Genomic DNA, 20,562 nt, shown 5'->3' with positions numbered 1-20,562 from the left:
GTAGAAAAACAAGACGGCCACGGACACATACCCGGATCGGTAGCCAGACATCGATTTCGAAATTTAAAACATCGATACATTTGTGAGACCAACGTGTGTTGACTTGTCTCCACCCCTGCCGTCCACTCGGCCATTTTGTCAAAAATCCCAGCGGCATCTAGACGTAAGTGCTCCTTGTTTTTAGGCTTGGTAAAGCTATTGGAATGTTGGTGAATCAAAAACAGAGGCATCCGTGCCGATGCGGACGTCGTCTTCCGTAACCACGTGAAATGTGGATGAACTAATAGGATGAGCCTTCGCTTCAAAGTCTAACGTCGAGCAGGCCCGCAAAAATTACGGGTGTGATGTTTGCCCACGTGAAGGGGCCGCGTTTGAGGTTACGGCGAGACATTAACATGAGTTTTTCCATCCGTAGGTCCGTAACTCTTTCAACGTTAACATGTCGGGAGGCTTAGATATTCTGTCCCTCAAGGAGGACGACATTACCAAGATGTTGGTGGCCACCACCCACTTGGGATCTGAGAACGTAAACTTCCAGATGGAGCAGTATGTGTACAAGCGCCGTGCCGATGGCGTCAACATTCTGAACCTGGGCAAGACCTGGGAGAAGCTGCAGTTGGCGGCCCGTGCTATTGTGGCCATTGAAAACTCCTCGGATGTGAGTATATGTACAGCTTTTCGGGAGAGGTGGGGACGTGCGGCGTGGCTTACATGATGAGTTTACAACTAATCTTTCGGGTATGAAATTCAATGATTTCACTTTCACCGCTGACCAGCCACGCCACACACAGCATTGGAGTAATGTTCCTCAGTCTTCGTCAGTTGAAGTAACCTCTAATAAAGCATGTCTTCTTCTTCCTCAGGTTTTCGTCATTTCATCGCGACCCATTGGCCAGCGCGCCGTGCTGAAGTTCGCCAAGTACACGGACACCACTCCCATCGCCGGCCGCTTCACTCCTGGTGCGTTCACCAACCAGATCCAGCCCGCCTTCCGCGAGCCGCGTTTGCTGGTGGTGACCGACCCGAACACCGATCACCAGCCCATCGTGGAGGCCAGCTATGTGAACATCCCCGTGATCGCATTTACGAACACTGACTCGCCGCTGCGCTACATCGACATTGCCATTCCGTGCAACAATAAGTCGGCTCACTCCATCGGTCTGATGTGGTGGCTTCTGGCCCGCGAAGTGCTCCGTCTGCGCGGCACTATCTCACGTAGCGTGGAGTGGCCCGTGGTCGTCGATCTGTTCTTCTACCGCGATCCAGAGGAGGCTGAGAAGGAGGAGGCCGCAGCTAAGGAGCTGCTGCCGCCACCCAAGATCGAGGAGGCCGTCGACCATCCGGTCGAGGAGACCACCAACTGGGCCGATGAGGTGGCCGCCGAGACTGTTGGCGGAGTGGAGGACTGGAACGAGGACACCGTCAAGACGTCTTGGGGCAGCGACGGCCAGTTCTAAGAAATCAGAACCACGCATGACACTTCATCAACACAGCTTTTTGTTGTTAAGCGCCTCTTCCGCGGAATAAATAAACATATTTTATGTTTATATCTAAACAGCACGTTTTTTTTTATTTTCATGCTTGGTAGATGATACCGTTTATATGATGAGCAACGGGTTTTAAAGGCATTGATCTTAATGCTACTTACTAGTAGTTTCAATTCTTTAAACTAATCGTTATGCAAGGTATTCAGGCAGAAATATTTGAATGACGTGTTGAAAAAATTTCTTAGTTTTGGAATGTTTTCAACCGGTAATGGATTATTGTATTTTTAATCACATCGGCTGTTCCTGCTTTTAAAATTGGTTTGTATGCTGCTTTCGTTCCTTTTCTTTTTCATTGTATTTGAGCTTCTCTAATAAGAGGGAGAAACCAGCTTATTGCTGTTTCACTCTAGTCCCCCACACAAATGCATCCATGTCTTTCAATTTACAGTATTAATTTATTGTTTTTTTCGACTTTGTACAAATAGAAAACAGTTAATAATCGCAATTGCGAATTGCTCATATTGTATTCATATACATATAGTTTAATTCTCCCGCCAAACGTACAATTTTAGTGGTTTCGTTTCTCATCCGCCAAAAATAGGAAACAAAGGTGTGTAAACGAACACGTAAAAATAATGTTAGACAAAAATGGTATAAATCAGGTTAAACTATGTACTGATATAATCATATTTGTGTAGCGGCGACTTGACATCATTCAAATTTGGACAAAGTAATCAAATGTTTGGTAGTCGTCTGCTCCATCAAGCACTATTTAAATGGATTCGGACGCGCCTTGAATAACGTCATCTTGCGTATCTCCTTAATCTCCTCCTGCTCGCATCTCTTCCGTTGTTCGTCGTGCTGCAATGGCGGAGAGAATTTTGGATTAGCATGATAATAGATCGGTCTGGTGTTAATCGGTGCCTGGTCCTGGTCCAATGTTCTTGATAGCGGCAGCTGCATGCATTATAATTAAGTGTGGGCTTCACAAGCACAACGTATACTTCAATCCGAGGCCAGAATGACTAGTCGCCTGACTCATCCGCCGCCTGGAGACGCTCCCACTGGCCATCTAACCCTATCGTTTCAGCTGAGTCACGGCGCGAGTTGCAGGCCGATAAGCCGGCCTTGGACTGGGTGCGGATACGGGGATCATCACAGCTCACTTGATATTTGTTCCACCCCACTTGTTTGCCAGCGGGAAATAGAGAAGCAGCAGCCGCCGTACCCACTTGGCTGATAAGATTATCAAGCAAAACGGAATTTGCAGTAAATGAAAAACGCGAGAAGAAACCAAAAACAGAGCCAAGACAAGGTCGAAGTCACAAGTAATGTTTAACGGAAATCATCTTATACTGCTTGTTTTAAAAATTATGGTTGGGACATTTCTATAGCTATTTAAGGGGTTAATCTTGTCTTTACAATACCCAAAAGGTAATTTTTTTTATCTATGTATGAATAGGTGCTGGGTATTTAAGGTAACTGCAAGTGCAACAATAGTGCAAAAGAACATGTGCTGTGGATGAGTTCAAGCGCACCGCTTTGAGATATCTACCATGATCCTTTGCTAATTGGTCCGCTCAGCAAATACCGCCTGTCGTTGCGACGGCAGTCGGCGCATTCTGGACGGTTGGTGCCTCCTGAGGAACCTCCAAGCTGCTGGCCGCCGGTGCGGAGGTGGCGGAGGAGGGGGAGGTTATCGTGGAGGAGTCGTCGGCGGCGGAGAGCACGCTACTGTCGCCGTAGAAGCGCGGTTCGTCGTGCGACTCGCCACCCGGGGAAACTGTCTCTTCGTCGGAGTCTTCATCGTTCGAGCTGTCACCGGTCGTTGTGTTAAGCTTGTTGCCGGTAGAGGTGGCAGCGGCGGACGAATTTTCGCCAGCTGCATGAGAGCTGGGCACTTGCTTCAAGCGCTCGTAGCAGGCATCACAAACGCGTAGCGCCTTGGTGCTCTGCTGCGGCAGCAGGAACTTCTTGGTCGAGCATCCGGCACAGACGACGGCACCGCAGTTACGGCAGTGGTGGCGCCGCTGGATAAAGGTAAACTGCGTCTTCTTGCAGTGCATGCAGACGCTGGCGTCAGTGTCCGGTACCCAGACGGCGGCGTGGTTCTCGACCGGCTTCTTGCCGCTTTTGCGCAGCAGATCCTCCACACACTTGTTGATGTGGGCCATCCACTCCTGCTTTTCGGTGCTGGTGGCCGCGAACACAACAAAGGACTTGGTAGTGGTGCGGATGTACCAGCCGTTCCTGTACGCCTGATTGTCGGCGATCGACTCCAGCGAAACCTCCTCCAGCGGCATAATGTGCTGCTTGTTGTACTTCTTTTTGCCAATTACGATGTTGCCGTACACCAAGATGTCATTGAACAGGAAGAACTGGCGCGACTTGGGTCGCTTTCGGCACATCTTGGTTAGGACGCCCTCGCCCACGAGAACGCGGCCCTGCATAGCTAGCGGCACGCCCGAGCTGCCGAAGCAGTTTTCTACGGAGGCGATGCGTCGGGTGTTGGCTTCAGAGTTGACAAGGCGGTCCACCATTATGGGTATGGGTTTGTTTTTGGGTTCGCTAGTGGGTTTGGCGAAAGTTGCTGTTCACACAGTCGGAATCCGAGTCTCAATCCGAATCCGAATCGAAAGGTAACCAACTGTGACGACAAACTGGGCGGCTGTATGCGTGCGCTGCGTTTGTGTGCTTGTGTTAAGGTCGGTGTGTGTGGTGTGACACTCAATGCCACTGTTCCAGTGCGAGGATGTCACACAGTGCGTGTTCGGACTGAGCGCAGCTGTTGCAAGTCCTGCGGGTGGCGGGCTGATCCTGCTTCAAGTCCTGGAACGCGAAAGCGAGTGTTTTCTTTATGCAATGACGATTGTTAACTGTCTTTTTCTACGCCGTCCGAAACGTCATGACTCACTCACACCACAGCAACAAAAACAAACTGGGCTCTCTGGCTCGCTCTCTCCTTTCCCCGCACTAGTTCCGTTTCTCTCGCGTCACTTTGTGTTGTTGTTGTTTCCGTGGTGGCCGTTCCAACTGTATGTAAGCGTCAAGTTTTAACTGGGTTTATTTTAGAGTTGGGCCCTCGGCACTAAAAAACTTGAACAGGGCTCCGGACTGAACGAAATTCCGAATTCTATGTGCAGTTGGAGCAACAGAAACTTGGGGGCCTGCGACTGGAAATAAGTTTATTTTGCAAGCACAGTGTGACCGCGCGCGGATCGCAACAAATACCGGGCACTCAGTGCTGTATAACGACTTATTTCAGTGTATCACCGAATTTTTCAAACGCACCGGGAATGTCACTGTGAACTGAAATTGTTGACAGGAATACACAGTGAGCACTCGAGTACGAAAACAGTGGCGGTTGAAAAATAATTCAACTAGAATATTGAAAATATATATATAAAAAAAAATAATTGAGCTCTTTGAAGTTCATACTAAGAAGCATAAACTGTATAATGTATTGATATCAGATATTATTAAATGAACACTGGGTAAATTTCACTTGAATACAAAGGACGAATTTCCTAACTATGATATTTATGTATGTATGTTTTCAGGGCACCGAAAAACCCACTACCAAACTTTAATATTTCATTGAACCAGACTTTACCTCCTTCTTCTTCTGTTCCAGGCCGGCTTGAACAGCGGCATCAAATTCGCGGCGGTCGCGCACTCGCTGCCCACAGCGCAAGTTGAAGGGCTTCGATCGGGTGTCAGCAAGATGCCCTGGCTCCTGGTCGTCCTGGCAACGCAACGCCTTCCTTGTTTGCGAATGCTTGAGTGTTTCGGGGGGTGATTGGAACGGTGATCGTGTGGATGACGGCCAGCTCGGCCATGCGTTTGTGCATCGCCCTAAAATTGGGCATGGGTCTGCTGTGGAACTGGCGCGCCTTGCTTTCCTCCTCGGATCGCTTGCGCAACGCCTGCTGTCGCTTGCTTTCGTACACGTCCTTGAACTGATAGGCCTTGGGGGCGGCAATGGTACCGACTTCTGCCATGACGCCAGCGGCCGCAGGGTGTTGGTGGCGCGGTGGAGACCACTGCAGGCGAAGATTGGCACGGACCGCGGGCGGAGGAGGTCCGTCGTGCACCATGTGCTGGTCAGCCTCCGTCATGTATTTCTCATCCTCATCCCAACTAAGGGGGATATTCTGTTTGGTGTCGATTTGATGTTTTTCGCCAGAATTCTCTCGGATCTTTGGCTTTGGCTCATCAGACTCCATTTTGGGCTCTTGGGAACCATCTTCTGCTTGCTCTTTAAATTGGTTTGGATGCTCTTTCTTCAGTTCCTGTAGGGGCTCGCCCTTCGATTCGCCGACTTTAAGTGGCATCAAGTCCTTGGATTCGCAATCGTCTGGTTGCTCTTTAAATTGGTTTGGATGCTCTTTTTGAGTTCCTGTAGGGGCTCGCCCTTCGATTCGCCGACTTTAAGTGGCACCAAGTCCTTGGATTCGCAATCGTCTTGTTCCCGACAGAATTTCTGCGGTGTTGGGCAGGACATGCTGCGGTTAGCATTGCTGAGTCGTTTAAGGTTCTCCTTGTTGGCCGCTGTTGTAGGGAAATGCAAAAATTGCCAGAAAAAAAAAACAGTAAAATGGCGCGTTTTTTTAGCTTGCCTGCAATAAGGTCTTTATACGCACCAAAAAAGTTTTGGGAGTGATCCAACTGGTAGTCGCCGACGTTGATAGCGTCCCAGTCGAACTCTGGTTTTTCGAAATTTGAGTTCAAGTTCTCCATGGTATTTTCAATATTCACAACCGAACGATCTAATTCAAACAACGAATAGCAACTCACGCTCAGGCGGCCTTGCCAAGAAATGTACGCAACACTGCGGGTGTTTTGCAACACAGATATCAGATATCGATAAGTCGGTCCGCGCGCAATTTAAATTTCGGTGTAGTAAAAGCTATTTAAAACAAATTGATATACTTTGTTTATAAAATTTTTACCCAAACTGTGTAGTTATATTAAAAAAACTAACAAAACAAATCATGTATTAGCTTTTTTAAGGCTCCGAAAATAAATACTCGCCTGAGTCAAAGACATTCTGAAGCTGCTACTAAAGCTTTTTCAGAGAAATCAGAAGCAGCAGTGTACGGTAAAAGTGAAATCTCTAGGCGGAATATAAATTTGTCCTCTTAAAGTCCCCGTGGACCATCGGCGAAACGTCCTGTGGGCCACACGTGTGCACCTGTCGCTCCTCGGAAGCGCCTTGAAAGCTGGCCGCAAGCTTTGGCTGAAAGCTGGGCCTCAGCAAACAGCAGTTGGCGTCCAAGGCGGTTCGCAGTCTGTGCTGGAAAGTGCATGGCAACAGGTCGTGCGCCGCATCGCCCGCAGGATCCTTAGCGTCCGCATCTGCAATCGTATCCTCGGATTCCTCGGAGACTGACTGAACTCGCGCCTTAGGCAAGCCCACACTGCTTATTTTCGTTTTGGCAGTTGGGATACGCAATTAGGGGAATTCCCGTGCAGGCGGGGGGATTTGCGCGGGCTAAAAAAAAACCGCCCAATCCTCTTAGCATCCTTTAAGCGCCAAATCAAAAGGAAACGTCTCGAGCGCCAAAGTGAAAGACAGGCGTCAGAGCGGAAATGCGTGCCGCGCTTCTGCAATTAGCCGGATCCGATGAACAGGTGAGCGGAGCAGGTGGCAGCCTCTCCTGGGTCTGTATTCAAATTCTGCACCTGCTAATAAATTGAGAAAGACGAGGACTTAGAGGCTGCAGCTAATTACGGTAGTGCAGTCCAGCTTTAATTGGAAGCATCTGCACCTGGCTGTACTGGAAGCCAAGCGGCCTTGAGCGCAGACCTTGTGGTCCTAATTGCCAGGCCCTCTTTCAGCGCCCGCCTCCCCCCAAAAAGGGAGGCTATTTCCGTTGAGTTGGCCCACCACCCAATAAGATCTTGCGAATCAATAAAGGTTTAAAATTAACCGTCAACCGAGCGAGACGGCGATAGAAGTGCGTGCATGTTGACTTGACTCCCCATCCCGCCCCTTTTCAAAGCATCAATGTACCTGCGAGAGCGGCAGATAACTGTAACTTGTGCGTGCTCTTTGGACGGGAGCGGAAGCGGGGGACAGATAGTCGGAGACAGTGAACGGAAGCAAGAGGAAATTAGATTACAAGACATAAGCGAAGGATTCCAGTAAGAGGAACAAGGGTGAAGCGATAGTTGGGAAGTGAGAGCTCCTGGTTATTAGCTACTCATACTTACTCACCCACTTATTTCGATCTCTATTTTCCCGTTTTGTGAACGTTTGGTGAAAGTAAGGGGGGTGAAACTAAGTACCGTTGTCTAGCAACCATAATAACCGCAGGAGGCAACCGCAATCCTCTTAGCGGAAGAAGGACACCAGATTGCAGGGATGCTGCATTCACCCCACTTCCCTCACACACACACCTACGCACTTTCACTCGTAAGTCTAATTAGGGGGAGGATGAACACAATGCCTTGTTTCACATTGTTGTTGCTAGACGTGCTTTTACTTGATTCCATCATTTCAATGGAGCAATACCGTTTTGACCACTGCCATAGGAAGTGCTTCAGATCTCGATCGGTTTGTTGCCCAATCTAAATATTCTTTGATAAGGGAGCTCCACAAAAAGAACCCCACAAAAATGGATTTCTTCCCCTTCTGTCGAACCCATTCAAAGAACGAGACAGAAAATCAATAAATCGGGATTTAATGAGTTTCAAATATTTGCCACGAAAAGATGTGTTTTGGGGTGTGTGAGCCGTGTGGGGTCGTAATGTTGGGGATGGAAGTGGGTGGGAGCACGCTTATGAAGATGCCTCTTGACGTGGGGCCCTTTTCCCTTCGCCCCTGTCACTCTAAGCCCGGGCTTACACAGAGCAACAGGAGGAGGAAGCAGTCTAGAAGCAGCTAGGAGGGAGAAATAAAGTCTTCGGTGAGGAAAGCTTTAAAGGACGCTCATTTGATTCTCTGCTTCCAGGCGGACAGGATGCTCCTGCTGTCCTGAACGAACCCGCTTAGAAACACAGAATGACGAGTACCAACATCGACTACGACTACCTGCTTAAGTTCCTAGTCCTCGGCGACTCTGGAGTGGGGAAGACTTGCCTGCTCTACCAATACACGGATGGCCGTTTCCACACTCAGTTTATCTCCACCGTGGGCATTGACTTCCGCGAGAAGCGGCTGGTGAGTGAATCATAGCCTAATATACTTTGATCGGCAAAGGCAGGCCCAAAACTGTTTACTCATACAATTCAAATAAGGTTTCCAGGAAAACCAAATAAATGTAATGCAATTAAAATACTAACAACATCAAGAAGACGTTTGAAACGACAAGGCCAATAATTTTGAATTTTTATTTCTAAAAAAATGATAAACTAAAACATTGTAAGAGCTTTGAATTCCTATCCAAATTGTTCCGGCCTTGTATTTCAAAAAGCAATCAATCGATATCTTTAATACTAAATTCGTGCTCCCGCAGCTGTACAACTCCCGCGGACGTCGCCATCGCATCCACTTGCAGATCTGGGACACTGCTGGTCAGGAGCGCTTCCGCTCGCTGACTACCGCATTTTACCGCGACGCCATGGGCTTCCTACTTATTTTTGACCTGACCAGCGAGAAGAGCTTCCTGGAGACGGCCAACTGGCTGTCGCAGCTGCGGACGCATGCCTACTCGGAGGATCCGGACGTGGTGCTCTGCGGCAACAAGTGCGATCTTCTGCAACTCCGCGTGGTGAGCCGCGACCAAGTGGCGGCCCTATGCCGACGCTACCGATTACCCTACATTGAGACGAGTGCCTGCACCGGCGCCAATGTCAAGGAGGCCGTCGAGCTGCTGGTGGGTCGCGTCATGGAGCGGATCGAGAATGCGGCCTGCAACCGGGAGTTCTCCCTGCTGCTCACCCAGTCGCGCTGCCTGCCGAACATCGCCTATGGGCAACCGGAGCAGCTGCGTCTCCATGACCGGACGGAAGAGCGCTCTCCGCGGCGGAATTGTCGCAACTGCTAAGTCCGGAGCCCCAAACCCTCTGTTTCTCATTCCTTCCACTTCAATATTGACTCTTGTTTCCAGGTCTAAGTGTGTTTCGCTGTAAATAAATGTTGATTGTTAAGTAAAGGAAGGCCGTCTGGCATGGGTTTTTATTCAAGAGGCTTACAGGTGGGCTTATGTCGGGTGCTCCAACATTGGGGGCCACTGCTCAGTTCCTTGATAAGAAAGCCGAATCGAGATACTTATCTCACTCTTGTTAAACTCGACAGACCGATAGATAATAACTACATTTGCATTGATGCCTCATTAGAAAGTTGGATACCTTGTAACGTTTGCTATAGTTCCTATTATATCGTTTTTCAGACTTACTATTCTATGGCTTAGGTCTTATAATAGGTGTACAAAAAATACTTTACGATTAACTAATGTCTACTGAAATAGAAACTCTTTAGCCACGAACAGAGAGCACAGCATCAGTATTATTATTTCGGGACTTATCCTGAAGTGCGGGACCCCATTGTGTTCCTCGATCCACTGGCGGTAGTACCACACGTCCACGTAGACGCCCGGCAGTCCCGGCTCCGCACATCCGTAGCCCCAGGAGACGACACCAACCAGTCGGCCCTCGTGCACCAGTGGTCCGCCGGAGTCTCCCTGACAGGAGTCGGTGCCGCCCTGCAATCGTCCGGCACATAGCATTCCGGGCAGCAAGCCGGACGAGTAGATCGCCTCGCAGGTCTGCTGCCGAATGATGGAGACGTTGGCCGTCATTAGGACGTTGGACAGAGAACTCTGGCGGAAAACGAGGGAACATTTTATTTGTATGTTGCCTTAAGCCATAATTCTGCAGAGAATAACATTCGCAGAAATCAAAACTATCATAATGAATTTCCAAATTTCCAAATAATGTACACACATAGTTCAAAAAGTATTTTCTAAGTCTTTGCCTATAATATTCTAGGCAGTGGGAAAATACCATCTGATGGATAATTTCTCAGGCCCATGTTTTAAAATCTCTTTTTCAACTCACCGTCTCTGTGCGCCCCCAGCCAGACACCTGACACAGACTTCCGGAGGGCGTGACCTGTTCCGGGAGCTGGATGGGGGCCACGGTGAGGTGGACGCCCTCAGATGGCAATCCAGTCCGGAGGAAGAGGAGGCCCACGTCATCGCGCATGCTCTCCGGACTGAAGGTTTGCATGTAGGCCATGGAGCTCACTCGGGACACGATGGTTCCGTTGATTTGCTCGAAACGGTTCAGCGTGCCAAGGACCACGACGAACTCGCTGGCCTTTCGATAGCGCTTCTTCTGGGAGCTGCAGGCATCGTCCGTTAAGAAGGTGAGGGGGCACCTGGCGGGAATTCAACTTACTTGTACAAACAGTGTGCGGCCGTAAGGACCTTCGAGGGTGCGATAAGCGACCCTCCGCAGATGTGGCCATTGCCGAAGTTGCCGTCGTGCGAGCGGAGGCGAATGGAGGCCAGGTGGCGACTCTCGTTCGCCGTGGCTGCGATGCCATTGATGATGCGCGGCTGCGGCTGCAGCGTCTGATCCTCCTCTGCCCTGCAGAAGAGGAGTTGCAAAAGAATGCAGGTGCAGATCTTCAACGAGATCCTCGCCATTGCAGTTCAGGTGAAAAAAAAGAGTCAGAGTTGAGTCAGCGCACGAAACTCACTAAAAACCGTGCTGAAAATCGAGCTGTTGGGAGGCTAACAATTGGCAATCAGCCTCGGCCCTATCAGCTCGATAAGGCAAACATAAACATATTAGGTGCCAATCACACCCGCTTTTTATCACCGATGACGAGCTAGTTGGTTTGCAGAAGAAATAATGTGAAATGAAAAAGGGATCTTTATGATCGGTTAACTTTTGGAAATTCAAATAATACAGTACGTTTGATTTAATATTGATTTGTCTTCACACCAGTTTGTATAAAAGGGCATGGTATGTAATATTTGTTTCTGTATACATTTTTGAGCCTAGGTAGAAATTAAAATTTTAAGTTAAAATCTGTGCTCTAACGTTTCATCTTGCTCTTATTTTAGTATAATTATAAAGTGTCAAGTATAAATGGAGCGGAGCCGAGCCGCATCGAGCGGTGGTCAGAGTTCGCGTGTATAAATATGTATTTATATTCGATTGTTAAAATTTGGGGAGTAAGTCTAACGTTGAAGGCACTTCGGACGGCGTCGGTTGCAATGGAAAGGGGCACGAGATTGCTTGTGGAAACTTAAACTACGAATTCAAGAGAAGTGGAATGCATTAAAGGCAGCTGCGAGCTGTCAGGTCTTCAACTCCTATATATAGCCCTGCAGACTGCGCGACTGGCTGTGGTGGTGGCGTGGCGGCTGGTAGCCTGGCTCCTGCATCTCCATTTGCATGACCAGGTTCTTCTGCTCGCCACGGGCCTCGTAGGCCTGTCGGGCCTCGCGCTGGAGGATCAGGGCGGCCAGTCCCAATAGCATAAAGGTGACCACGGCCAGAGCGTAGGACCAGCCCAGAACGTTGAACTTAGGGTACATCATCCAGTCGCGGCGGTAGGCGCAGCCTCCGAAGATGCACACGGCCAAAAACATGAACAGAGCTGTAAATGTACCCATATTAACCGCAAGCTAAAAAAATTAGATTAAGATTGGGATTACGTACAAGATACGGCGGTACCCAAGTAGGCAAGGCGGACCAGCAACCACTCGTACTGCAGCACGGCCTTCAATGGCAGACGAATGATGGTCAGCGAGAGCAGGGAAAGCACGAGAAACACAATGATAAAGGACATGGTTACAAAGCCCTGTACCGCCATTAGCCAGCCGGGTAGAAGGTAGGCACGGATCACGTAGTAGTCCTTTTGATGAAAGAAAATTTAATTGAGAATCAAATTAGATGAGACATTGCTAGTTCTCACGTGCGAAAAGATGTTGTGGCAGCCATTGAACTGCTTGAGAAACGGGTACTTGGGGTACACAAAGTCCTTGAAGCAGTACTGCCAGAGACCCATGTTCTTAAAGGAGGAGCGCGTCTCCTCGTACGACTCGATCCAGTAGGGCGAACAGAAGGACATCATCAACACGAAGAAGCTGGCGAAAGTGACGATGGCGCCGAAGACCACGCCATCTGGAGACGGGATTGAGGATTAAAATATTGAAACCAGAATGGGTGCAACTCCCGATCTTTTCAATCTTGGGCGTAACTTACTAGTCGCCCGCGGATAATCGCCCTTCTCCACGCTTGTGTCCGTGGTGTCCTGTGACTGCTGCTTGTTGAGTTCACGCATGGTGCTATCCTTATTCTTGATTGGATCTCAATTGGATCGGAGTGATTTTTCTCTTTTTTTTTTGAGGAATAGTAGCGTAAACAAATGAAACTCGCACACACCCAAAAAAAATGCGGCCAGATCGAAAAATAGGTGGGGCACAGACAGTGTTGCCAACTCTTCTGGTCATAAAAAGCTAAAGTAACAAATGAAAGAAGCTAGAAACCGCCAAAAAAATTTAATGATTGCTTAATATAAAGCTACGTTAGTAAAACGATATTATTATTAATTTGATTTATTTAATAAGTATTTTGAGTAGTTCCTAAATTTCGTCAATCATGCGCTCTTCGCCTGCTGAATTTTAGTAGGTCTGATTGGTTCCAATCTTTTTTAGGCAATCTGCTGCGACTTCATAGTTATGACAGCATTTATTTTCCCGTCGTAGTCCGTATCTACAAAAATGATATTTAATGTTATTAATATTACAAAATATGGGTTGAACAGATAAAATAGTAATAGATGCTAATGCCGAAAATCTTTTAATTTCCTCAGCATCCACGTAGTTAGACACTTGGGACTTTTTTGCATTGGAACAGAATATCTCCAATATTTTCCGATTCCAGCTTAATGTGCTCGAGGATGTGCACAATTTCAGCCTTCTTTGCACATAATATTTTGTTCACGGAAAACAAATCAGTTTGTTTAAGTATTTCAAAATTGTCTGGCGATCTAAACAAGAATTCGGAACTTAGCAAAGAAATATTACAATTACTCTATAAGAATACCTCTGATTGAGCTCATTAAATAATACTAATATAAAAATAACACATTTAAAACAAATTTAAATGCGGGGTCTTACTTCCAGGCATAACGCGGCTTTTGCTTATAAATCTTGAGCATTTTAACTCTCATACGCTTTTTAGACTAGAAAATTATGATGTAGCCAGATGGTGATCGTATAAAACTAGAAAAATGTATAAAAATGTGAAGATCTTTTGGCATATCGATGTTTTTTTAACAATCCAATGCAAGAATACACCATTTAATAACTAGAAGTGTGGTTTCAGTGGTTTAAAAAAGTACTAGCGGGAAAATAGCTAGATTGGCAACATTGGAAACAGTGTTACCGTGGCTGCTTTTGCGGAAAACACCACAGAGCCACAGGTACATTTTTTTTTTTTTACCAAATTTGGCTATTTGTGTCTAGCAAGAAATTGTTTATGTTTTGTTATTTCAGTCTTCAATAGTTTGCTCACATCACCATCACGTTAAATGCTGAAAGAGTCGTCCAATGACAAAGGGTATAACAACACAAAGAAAGGCTTTAACAATTACCTACGGTTTTAACAAAAGAATGTTTTGTTATTTATCACTTGTTTCAATGCGACCTTTACCCATCCTGGTTAGTATGGTCACACGTGAGGTTTCTTTAAAGGAAACTCTTAAATTTATTTTAACTACACTATATGCAAGAAATACTAAATTGCTCCATCCACCTCGTGGTGCTCCAGATGTTTCATGTAGGCCAAAAAGCAGGTCCAGCACAGACTGCACGCGCTGATGAAAGGTACCCGGTTGCGCTCGGGGATCACAGTGAAGTTAATGGTGGCCACAAGAGGCCAAACAGAGAGCGCCACCTGTGTATAGAAAATTGCGGTTTGAAAATTTTGAAAGCAAATTTCACTAAAAATTCACCTTGTAGGTAGGCAAAAACTTCTTGCCGACTTCGGCCACCGCCTCCTCCACCGTTTTAGACTCCAGTAGGCTCATAATGAAGTAGAAGCAAGTCATGGCGCCGGGGGTGTAAGAGATTGTCTCCACCGCAGCCTTAATGACACCTGTCCGGAGCGACGTCTGTGGCCACATGGCACTAGAAATCTGCGAAGCGCTGGAAGTAGAGAAAAATTGGAATGGAAACGGCAATAACCTACCTTGACCCATCCGTAAAGTGTGGGGGCCACGAAAAGTCCCCCGTACATACTAAACCGAATCACGCGCCACCAGTCGTAGGTTCCTGAAAGATCCGAGAGTAAACAGGATGAGAAGCTATTTTCAGGGAAATTGTGGAATTACCCCAGCGCCTGCCTTCCACCGTCTGCTGAATGAGACTTCCCGTGGGCCAGATCAGGCTGTATGATATCATGCCGCGCATTATCGGGTAGCGAGTAACGAACACCTTGAAGTTTTGCCACAGCAGTGGTCCCGCCATTGCAATCTAGACCCTGCGGAGTCATAATCACGAGGTTTGCATTTCATTAGCATGGCTAATTGCTCCCGCCCCAACTACATGGCCAGCTCCACCCAAAACCTCCTCAAATGCGGGCTCCCAAGTTCCATAAATTGACCTGATCTGTTAGTAAAACGCACACAGACAAGGCCGACATGGCTCTGTTTGCACTGCTAGCACTGCTTCTCCTGGTCACCTGCGTCTTGGCAGGAGGCTCTAGAGAGGATGGCAAGATCGTCAACGGCACCACGGCAGCCCCAGGAGAGTTCCCCTTCGTGGTGTCGCTGCGCCGCGCGAAGAGTGGCCACCACTTCTGCGGCGCCACGCTGCTCAACTCAGACTGGGTCTTGACCGCCGCTCATTGCGTGCACAGGTCCACGCCCGATCAGATTGACATTCAGTACGGAAACCAGAGCCTGGCGCGCAATGCCAGTCAGCTAGCCCGCGTTGCCGCTATTTTTGCTCATCCAGGCTACGAGCCGCAGGACAAGTACATCAACGACATCGCCTTGCTACAGTTAGCGCAGTCCGTCCCCCTGAGCAAGAACGTCCAACCAACACGGCTGCCGGAACCTGGGCAAGCTACACCCGGAAACACCAGTGCAATCCTCGCGGGCTGGGGATTAAATGCTGTAAGAAAGTTGTCCTTTCCAAGGAGGCGATTGTTATATTCTTCCTCTCATTTTAGACCGGTGGCGTGGTCCAGCGGCATCTGCAGAAGGTGATACTGCATGTGTTCAGTGATGAGGAGTGCAGCGAGCGTCATCAGACCCAGCTACATAACAGCCAGATCTGCGCCGGATGGCCCGAGGGAGGAAAGGGACAATGTAGCGGCGATTCCGGCGGCCCCCTACTGCTCAATGGCTCCGACACACAGGTGGGGATTGTTTCCTGGAGCATCAAGCCCTGTGCCCGACCACCCTTTCCAGGTGTCTTTACCGAGGTGTCAGCTTACGTGGATTGGATTGTAGAGACGGTGGGCAGCTCTTCGGCGCCGACTTCTCTTTGGGTGGGCCAGCTAATCGTTGGTCGCTCACCACCTGGTCTGAGCAGCTAGGCAACTGTGCAAACCCCATTAAAATACCGATTGATGACTCTATACAGATAATAACTCTATCTAATTCAACAATTGACCTAATGGACACACAACAGGTAGCGAATACGGCATGTGGGGAACTATGTACAAACAAAACTCGCGGCATCCGACGGCTCCTCATGGCGTGTCTTCATGTAAGCTAGGAATATGGTCCACATCAGGCTGCAAATGCTTACGAACACCACGCGATTGTGCTCCGGAACCAATGAGAAGTTTATGGTTTGCAGGAAGGGCCAGATGCACACCCCGACCTGAATAGTTAGTAATGATATGGCTATGAGCGGTGGGGAGCAGTTAGCAGCGACATAAGCGTTACCTTGTACGTGGGCGCCGCCTTCTCCTTTGTCTCGTCCACAGCCTGGCTAAAGGTCTTCAGCTCCAGCAGGCTCATGCCCATAAAGAAGCTGACGCAGGCGAAGGGTCCATAGGAGAGCTGCTCTGTGATGGCCTGCAAAACGGTCGTTGAAGCTCGGGCGGCGGGTTAAGTGGCAGTTCTTACCTTTATGACGCCAGTGCGCAGATTTGTGTGTGGCCACATGGCGCTGGTTAGTCGCACCCAGCCGTACAGAGTGGGCGCCACGTACAGGGCTCCAAATAAGCTGAAGCGGAGCGCCCTGGCCCAGTCGTAATCTCCTGTGGGTCGCCAATGGAGCAGCGTTAACGTATGCGGAACAGGATAGGATTATGAACGGGTTGCGAATGCTGGCTTTACTTACTTAGCTTGCGTCCCTCTAGCGCCTGCTGAATCAGGCTACCCGCTGGCCACATGACCGCGTACGTAAGCGCACCCTTGGCCATAGGATGCAGTTTGGGCGCGCTGATTACGCGTCGCCACTGGCCCAGCGAACCCTGAAACAACTTCACAGCCTGGGGCACCATCACATTAATGCTGGCCAGGACGGAAAACAGATCAGCTATTGCCAAACATTAACTAATGCCCACAACAACAAAAGCAACAACGACGAATGGTTCGAGCTCTTCGAAAGTCACTGGTCGCGAGGGGAGAGGGTCAGGAGCTGGCCATGGTCAATGTGGAAAGAGGATACTTGCTGTGATGTAGGGCCGTCCCGATCTCGATAGATGTATCTAGCTATTGCTTGCGTCGAACGCTGCAACGAAACTAGCTGCGAGATGAGTGCAATTTCTAAATTCGAACATGGCATTCGGGATGCACAATTATTAGGCATTTTCTTCGCGCTGAACTTGACCCTCAGCCGAGTGAGCGGGATGAAGCAACCACATTTCAAATGTGGGCTCCAAGGCAATTGTTGGTGGGACAACCGGGGGCGCATCAATTTTTGTTAGGAAAATTTCTGCTTTTGCGGGTTTTTGAATGGTGGTTAAATTCACCAAAAAAAAAAAGAATATTTCTGACCATCTTAGGGAGGCCTATTATCCCCGCTATTTTGACCATAATCCGCTCCTGACTCTCACCTTAAGTGAACGAGAAAGAGATGGCGCGAGAGGAAGCATTCTCCCAAGGACTTTATGTAACAGGGGGAGCGGAAGGAAAGTCTCGCTCTTTCGCGTGTTGAATGAATGGAAAATAGTGGCACGTTTGGCTCTCCGCCAGTCACTACGCAAACAGATTACGTCGCTCGTAAACGAGAGCGTGACAGATCGTGCCGTCCACAATTTAATCCATCGCCTTTGTTGTTGTTGCCGTCATTGTTGTGCGGTAAGCAGTTACTTACTTAGTAGATAAACTGAGTTGGAGTAACGGGGAAAACAGCGCTATTTTAACCTATTGGAATTCTAGTTTGTACTGTGGTTAGGCACGGCGTCTGCATCTCGCGCCCTCGTCTATTCGCTTGCCGTTCGTATCTCCTATCTGACTGTTTTTGCGGCCTCAGATACAAATGCGAAATGTTTTGCTAAAGTCAGCTGTTTGAGATTAGCGTGCGGAGCTTTCTTGGAGCTTTTGCATTGGATGGGGCTGCGGTGGAGCGTGTGGTTCAGGGCGTATTATTTGGAATTAAATGGTGCCCGCAGAAAGTGTAACCACAATTATTGTTTAAATAGCCATAACTCGACTAATTTTATTCCAATTTCAAAGTGGCATGCCTCTATAAATTTATGATACCTAAATATCTATAGAACTGAACCGACCCTTACAACGCCAGCGATAGTGAATTATATGGTATTTCACTAGTTTGGTGGAATTCCCCAAAATTTTCTTATTTCCATGGCAGCTATATCTTAGATTCCTTAAAGAGTCGTCAGAAGACTGTAAATTTCTAATTCGATTCAGATGGTGATACTGAGATCAAGAATACATATTTATATGTACATATATACTAGATGGGGTCTGAGGTACATATCCCCCTTACTGAAATTATAATACCCTCTGCAAGGGCATCAAAAACAAAACATTTTCGTGTTTAAATATTTTGCAGGTATGTATTTTCTTTTGCAAAATACCAAAAGCACTTGCGTTAGAGCTTTATTCTGATCGCCGCCACAGCCACTCAAAACCCAAAATGCGAGGAAGCTGGTCCAGGCTCTGGCCCTTGACGTTGCTCCATTTGCTCCTGCTTTTCCACTTAGTACCCGGCACGAAGGGTTTGTTTTGGAACGGAACCGCAGTCCGCGGAACTGCTTTTTACCAGAGAAGCAGCGCCACCTGTGCGAAAAGGGTTCTGCCAGAGATTCTGCCCCTGCCGAGGTCTTGCCCGCCCGAGGTCCTCAACCTGAGGGGCACCGTGTACATCCTCTACGACGTGAACATTTCCGAGGGCTTTAACCTGCGCCGCGATGTCTACATTCGCATGGCGGTGTTCGTACGCCGCCTGCAAAGAATCAAGCGGTTTCGCAAGGTGCGCCTTGTCCTGCCGCCATGGCCACGACTGTACCACTGGCACTCGCAGGGTCTGCATCAGTCTGGCCTGCCCTGGAGCCACTTCTTTGACCTGGCCAGCCTGCGCCGCTACGCGCCCGTACTGGACTACGATGAGTTCTTGGCCGAGCAGCGACTCTTCGGCAATCCAGGAGCTCCCCTTGTACACGTTGCGCACGCCTTTCGGCTGCAGCACTACGAGGTCATGCTGGAGCAGGGCATCTTCCGGGACAAATACGAGCGGATCACGGACAAGCCTTGCAGCGAGACATCATTGTCAGGCGGACCGCTACTGCAGCAGCCCGAACTGCGCGTTAGTCGCTTTCACTGCGTCCGGTTCCAGGGAAGCGCAGGTCTGCTGGAGCAGTTGCTCCGCGTGGCAATTGCCGAGGATACGACGGGCCCGGACGACGCAGACGACATGCGCACTTATGTCTTGCTCAGTGCCGAGACCGTGCTGCATGACCACTGGGGTGACGAGCACTTCTGGCGAGCACGGCGCTCTATGCGCTTTGCCCGCCGCCTTAACCAGGTGGCTGCAGACTTTCGGCATCAGGCCCTGGCGACCACGGACGCCTCGGCTGGAGTCCAGCGGCCTGTCATGTGGGAGTTGGAGCGACCGAAGCGCAATGCCAGGGGAGGAGATTACTTGTGCGCTCACCTAAGACGGGGAGACTTCGTTCGTTCTCGGGAGAACACCACTCCTACCCTAAAGGCTGCGGCCCAGCAGGTGAAGCAGCTTCTGCGTGCCTTCAACTTGTCCACAGTGTTCCTGGCCAGCGACGCCACGCCTTACGAGCTGATGGAATTGAAGGAGCTCTTCTACCGCTTCCGCTTCGTGCACTTTGTGCCGGAGTCGAACGACCAGCGGCGGGAGCTGAAAGATGGAGGCGTGGCCGTGGTGGACCAACTGGTGTGCGCTTACGCCCGCTATTTTGTGGGCACCTATGAGAGCACCTTCACGTATAGGATCTACGAGGAGCGCGAGATCCTGGGCTTTAGCCAGGCCAGCACTTTCAACACATTCTGCAAGACACTGGGGGAAGCTGCTCCCGCAACGCAGTCTGGCCTATCGTGTGGGATGATGGCGACACCGATAGCCAGGAGGACACCGATGCCGATCCATACTGAGAGCGGTCGCCGCTTCATAAAATCAGCACCATTTTCCGTGCTGTTTATGTATATAACTTAATGCCACTCGAATACTCGTTTTAAGTTAACAGAGATTCCAAACAGCCTGCGATTGGGTACCAAAAAATAAATTAATAGCCAGTAAACCGTTCTAGTAGTTGAGTTTTAAACTTCTCAGAGTCTTTGAAAGCGTATTTGTATTGTAAATTTTAAAAAGAAAAATACAAACATTTAAATTATGCCGCTTTTGAGTTATCGCGTTGGCGATAACATATCGGTAACAAGTTTGACCCCATCACTAGGAAGCAAACATTGAACTATGAGATCTATCGATATTCAACACCAACGACTATGTTTTCAACCATAGCCGCGTTTATCTTTGAATGGCATCGATATTTGACTATAATATTTTGAACCCTCGATATAGATAATATCGTCCCACCGAAAAAAAAATGTTTCTGAAGGCGAAAAGGTGGTTTACTTTATCCAAACATTTTAATGTTGATTTGTGTTTAAGTTGTCTGCATTTGACACACTGACTGTAAGGGATATCCACCTTTT

General features: G+C 48.6%; 10 protein-coding genes and 1 non-coding gene across 15 annotated transcripts; 5 read left to right on the top strand and 6 right to left on the bottom strand.

The window, feature by feature from the left end:
• Nucleotides 1-41: 41 nt before the first annotated feature.
• Nucleotides 42-1,555, top strand: LOC108097254 (40S ribosomal protein SA). Its single transcript, XM_017199438.1, has 3 exons — nt 42-163; nt 416-658; nt 864-1,555. The coding sequence occupies exons 2-3, from the start codon at nt 440-442 to the stop codon at nt 1,455-1,457; spliced, it is 813 nt and encodes a 270-aa protein (XP_017054927.1). The 5' UTR covers nt 42-163; nt 416-439; the 3' UTR covers nt 1,458-1,555.
• LOC122319793 lies at nt 745-845 on the top strand. Its single transcript, XR_006245332.1, has one exon. It is a non-coding gene; the product is annotated as a small nucleolar RNA snoM1 (small nucleolar RNA).
• A 367-nt stretch (nt 1,556-1,922) lies between the features above and the next one.
• Nucleotides 1,923-4,730, bottom strand: LOC108097253 (pleckstrin homology domain-containing family F member 1 homolog). Of its 4 annotated transcripts, none has more exons than XM_017199435.2 (3): nt 4,402-4,730; nt 3,043-4,316; nt 1,923-2,348 (listed from the first exon to the last, which is right to left on the bottom strand). In XM_017199435.2, the coding sequence occupies exon 2, from the start codon at nt 4,025-4,027 to the stop codon at nt 3,068-3,070; it is 960 nt and encodes a 319-aa protein (XP_017054924.1). In that variant the 5' UTR covers nt 4,028-4,316; nt 4,402-4,730; the 3' UTR covers nt 1,923-2,348; nt 3,043-3,067. The 4 variants fall into 4 exon arrangements, with proteins under 4 accessions (XP_017054924.1, XP_017054925.1, XP_017054922.1 ...); XM_017199436.2 differs by having other exon boundaries at nt 4,406-4,730; XM_017199433.2 differs by having other exon boundaries at nt 3,043-4,727.
• Nucleotides 1,923-6,300, bottom strand: LOC108097251. Its single transcript, XM_043207427.1, is given in 5 exon segments — nt 1,923-2,348; nt 5,101-5,280; nt 5,282-5,779; nt 5,917-6,038; nt 6,131-6,300. Coding segments are annotated over 5 exon segments (990 nt in total). The 5' UTR covers nt 6,228-6,300; the 3' UTR covers nt 1,923-2,255.
• A 491-nt stretch (nt 6,301-6,791) lies between these two features.
• On the top strand, nt 6,792-9,586 carry LOC108097346 (ras-related protein Rab-27A). Its single transcript, XM_017199582.1, has 3 exons — nt 6,792-7,121; nt 8,444-8,652; nt 8,948-9,586. Exons 2-3 carry the CDS (start codon nt 8,494-8,496, stop codon nt 9,476-9,478), a joined length of 690 nt encoding a protein of 229 aa, XP_017055071.1. The 5' UTR covers nt 6,792-7,121; nt 8,444-8,493; the 3' UTR covers nt 9,479-9,586.
• A 200-nt stretch (nt 9,587-9,786) lies between these two features.
• LOC108097345 (trypsin alpha-3) lies at nt 9,787-11,117 on the bottom strand. The gene is made up of 3 exons (XM_017199581.2): nt 10,833-11,117; nt 10,491-10,776; nt 9,787-10,252 (listed from the first exon to the last, which is right to left on the bottom strand). Exons 1-3 carry the CDS (start codon nt 11,081-11,083, stop codon nt 9,890-9,892), a joined length of 900 nt encoding a protein of 299 aa, XP_017055070.1. The 5' UTR covers nt 11,084-11,117; the 3' UTR covers nt 9,787-9,889.
• A 206-nt stretch (nt 11,118-11,323) lies between these two features.
• On the bottom strand, nt 11,324-12,878 carry LOC108097347. Its single transcript, XM_017199583.2, has 4 exons — nt 12,654-12,878; nt 12,364-12,572; nt 12,108-12,303; nt 11,324-12,045 (listed from the first exon to the last, which is right to left on the bottom strand). The coding sequence occupies exons 1-4, from the start codon at nt 12,730-12,732 to the stop codon at nt 11,759-11,761; spliced, it is 771 nt and encodes a 256-aa protein (XP_017055072.1). The 5' UTR covers nt 12,733-12,878; the 3' UTR covers nt 11,324-11,758.
• Nucleotides 12,879-14,047: 1,169 nt separating this feature from the next.
• Nucleotides 14,048-17,719, bottom strand: LOC108097293 (protein sym1). 2 transcript variants are annotated; one of them, XM_017199507.2, is made up of 5 exons: nt 17,081-17,719; nt 14,785-14,933; nt 14,643-14,725; nt 14,407-14,589; nt 14,048-14,348 (listed from the first exon to the last, which is right to left on the bottom strand). In XM_017199507.2, the coding sequence occupies exons 2-5, from the start codon at nt 14,918-14,920 to the stop codon at nt 14,190-14,192; spliced, it is 561 nt and encodes a 186-aa protein (XP_017054996.1). In that variant the 5' UTR covers nt 14,921-14,933; nt 17,081-17,719; the 3' UTR covers nt 14,048-14,189. The 2 variants fall into 2 exon arrangements, with proteins under 2 accessions (XP_017054996.1, XP_017054994.1); XM_017199505.2 differs by having other exon boundaries at nt 17,085-17,718.
• On the top strand, nt 14,934-16,032 carry LOC108097291 (trypsin-1). The gene is made up of 2 exons (XM_017199503.1): nt 14,934-15,570; nt 15,627-16,032. The coding sequence occupies exons 1-2, from the start codon at nt 15,094-15,096 to the stop codon at nt 15,993-15,995; spliced, it is 846 nt and encodes a 281-aa protein (XP_017054992.1). The 5' UTR covers nt 14,934-15,093; the 3' UTR covers nt 15,996-16,032.
• LOC108097292 (mpv17-like protein) lies at nt 16,030-18,416 on the bottom strand. The gene is made up of 5 exons (XM_017199504.2): nt 17,729-18,416; nt 16,751-16,923; nt 16,534-16,667; nt 16,351-16,482; nt 16,030-16,285 (listed from the first exon to the last, which is right to left on the bottom strand). The coding sequence occupies exons 2-5, from the start codon at nt 16,911-16,913 to the stop codon at nt 16,115-16,117; spliced, it is 600 nt and encodes a 199-aa protein (XP_017054993.1). The 5' UTR covers nt 16,914-16,923; nt 17,729-18,416; the 3' UTR covers nt 16,030-16,114.
• A 66-nt stretch (nt 18,417-18,482) lies between these two features.
• LOC108097288 (GDP-fucose protein O-fucosyltransferase 2) lies at nt 18,483-20,147 on the top strand. The gene is given in 2 exon segments (XM_017199502.2): nt 18,483-19,904; nt 19,907-20,147. Coding segments are annotated over 2 exon segments (1,485 nt in total). The 5' UTR covers nt 18,483-18,514; the 3' UTR covers nt 20,002-20,147.
• The last annotated feature ends 415 nt before the right edge of the window (nt 20,148-20,562 follow it).

Source organism: Drosophila ficusphila, unplaced genomic scaffold, assembly GCF_018152265.1.
Source record: "Drosophila ficusphila isolate 14025-0441.05 unplaced genomic scaffold, ASM1815226v1 contig_198, whole genome shotgun sequence".
Lineage (NCBI taxonomy): Eukaryota > Metazoa > Arthropoda > Insecta > Diptera > Drosophilidae > Drosophila > Drosophila ficusphila.
The sequence above is the reverse complement of the archived record's forward strand: the minus strand, read 5'-3'. Positions and strand labels throughout refer to the sequence as shown.

Excerpts from the sequence above, each read along its gene's own strand:
- LOC108097254 (XM_017199438.1), top strand. The coding sequence starts at position 440 with ATGTCGGGAGGCTTAGATATTCTGTCCCTCAAGGAGGACGACATTACC. Across the intron at positions 659-863 it reads CCATTGAAAACTCCTCGGAT|GTTTTCGTCATTTCATCGCG; the intron begins GTGAGTATATGT and ends CTTCTTCCTCAG.
- LOC108097253 (XM_017199435.2), bottom strand. The coding sequence starts at position 4,027 with ATGGTGGACCGCCTTGTCAACTCTGAAGCCAACACCCGACGCATCGCC.
- LOC108097346 (XM_017199582.1), top strand. The coding sequence starts at position 8,494 with ATGACGAGTACCAACATCGACTACGACTACCTGCTTAAGTTCCTAGTC. Across the intron at positions 8,653-8,947 it reads ACTTCCGCGAGAAGCGGCTG|CTGTACAACTCCCGCGGACG; the intron begins GTGAGTGAATCA and ends GTGCTCCCGCAG.
- LOC108097345 (XM_017199581.2), bottom strand. The coding sequence starts at position 11,083 with ATGGCGAGGATCTCGTTGAAGATCTGCACCTGCATTCTTTTGCAACTC. Across the intron at positions 10,777-10,832 it reads GCCGCACACTGTTTGTACAA|CTCCCAGAAGAAGCGCTATC; the intron begins GTAAGTTGAATT and ends CGATGCCTGCAG. Across the intron at positions 10,253-10,490 it reads GCTGGGGGCGCACAGAGACG|AGTTCTCTGTCCAACGTCCT; the intron begins GTGAGTTGAAAA and ends GTTTTCCGCCAG.
- LOC108097347 (XM_017199583.2), bottom strand. The coding sequence starts at position 12,732 with ATGCGTGAACTCAACAAGCAGCAGTCACAGGACACCACGGACACAAGC. Across the intron at positions 12,573-12,653 it reads CGATTATCCGCGGGCGACTA|ATGGCGTGGTCTTCGGCGCC; the intron begins GTAAGTTACGCC and ends TCCCGTCTCCAG. Across the intron at positions 12,304-12,363 it reads GCCACAACATCTTTTCGCAC|GACTACTACGTGATCCGTGC; the intron begins GTGAGAACTAGC and ends TTTCATCAAAAG.
- LOC108097293 (XM_017199507.2), bottom strand. The coding sequence starts at position 14,920 with ATGGCGGGACCACTGCTGTGGCAAAACTTCAAGGTGTTCGTTACTCGC. Across the intron at positions 14,726-14,784 it reads GGTGGAAGGCAGGCGCTGGG|GAACCTACGACTGGTGGCGC; the intron begins GTAATTCCACAA and ends CGGATCTTTCAG. Across the intron at positions 14,349-14,406 it reads AGTTTTTGCCTACCTACAAG|GTGGCGCTCTCTGTTTGGCC; the intron begins GTGAATTTTTAG and ends TTCTATACACAG.
- LOC108097291 (XM_017199503.1), top strand. The coding sequence starts at position 15,094 with ATGGCTCTGTTTGCACTGCTAGCACTGCTTCTCCTGGTCACCTGCGTC. Across the intron at positions 15,571-15,626 it reads CGGGCTGGGGATTAAATGCT|ACCGGTGGCGTGGTCCAGCG; the intron begins GTAAGAAAGTTG and ends CTCTCATTTTAG.
- LOC108097292 (XM_017199504.2), bottom strand. The coding sequence starts at position 16,913 with ATGGTGCCCCAGGCTGTGAAGTTGTTTCAGGGTTCGCTGGGCCAGTGG. Across the intron at positions 16,668-16,750 it reads GCTAGAGGGACGCAAGCTAA|GAGATTACGACTGGGCCAGG; the intron begins GTAAGTAAAGCC and ends GGCGACCCACAG. Across the intron at positions 16,483-16,533 it reads TGCGCACTGGCGTCATAAAG|GCCATCACAGAGCAGCTCTC; the intron begins GTAAGAACTGCC and ends ACCGTTTTGCAG.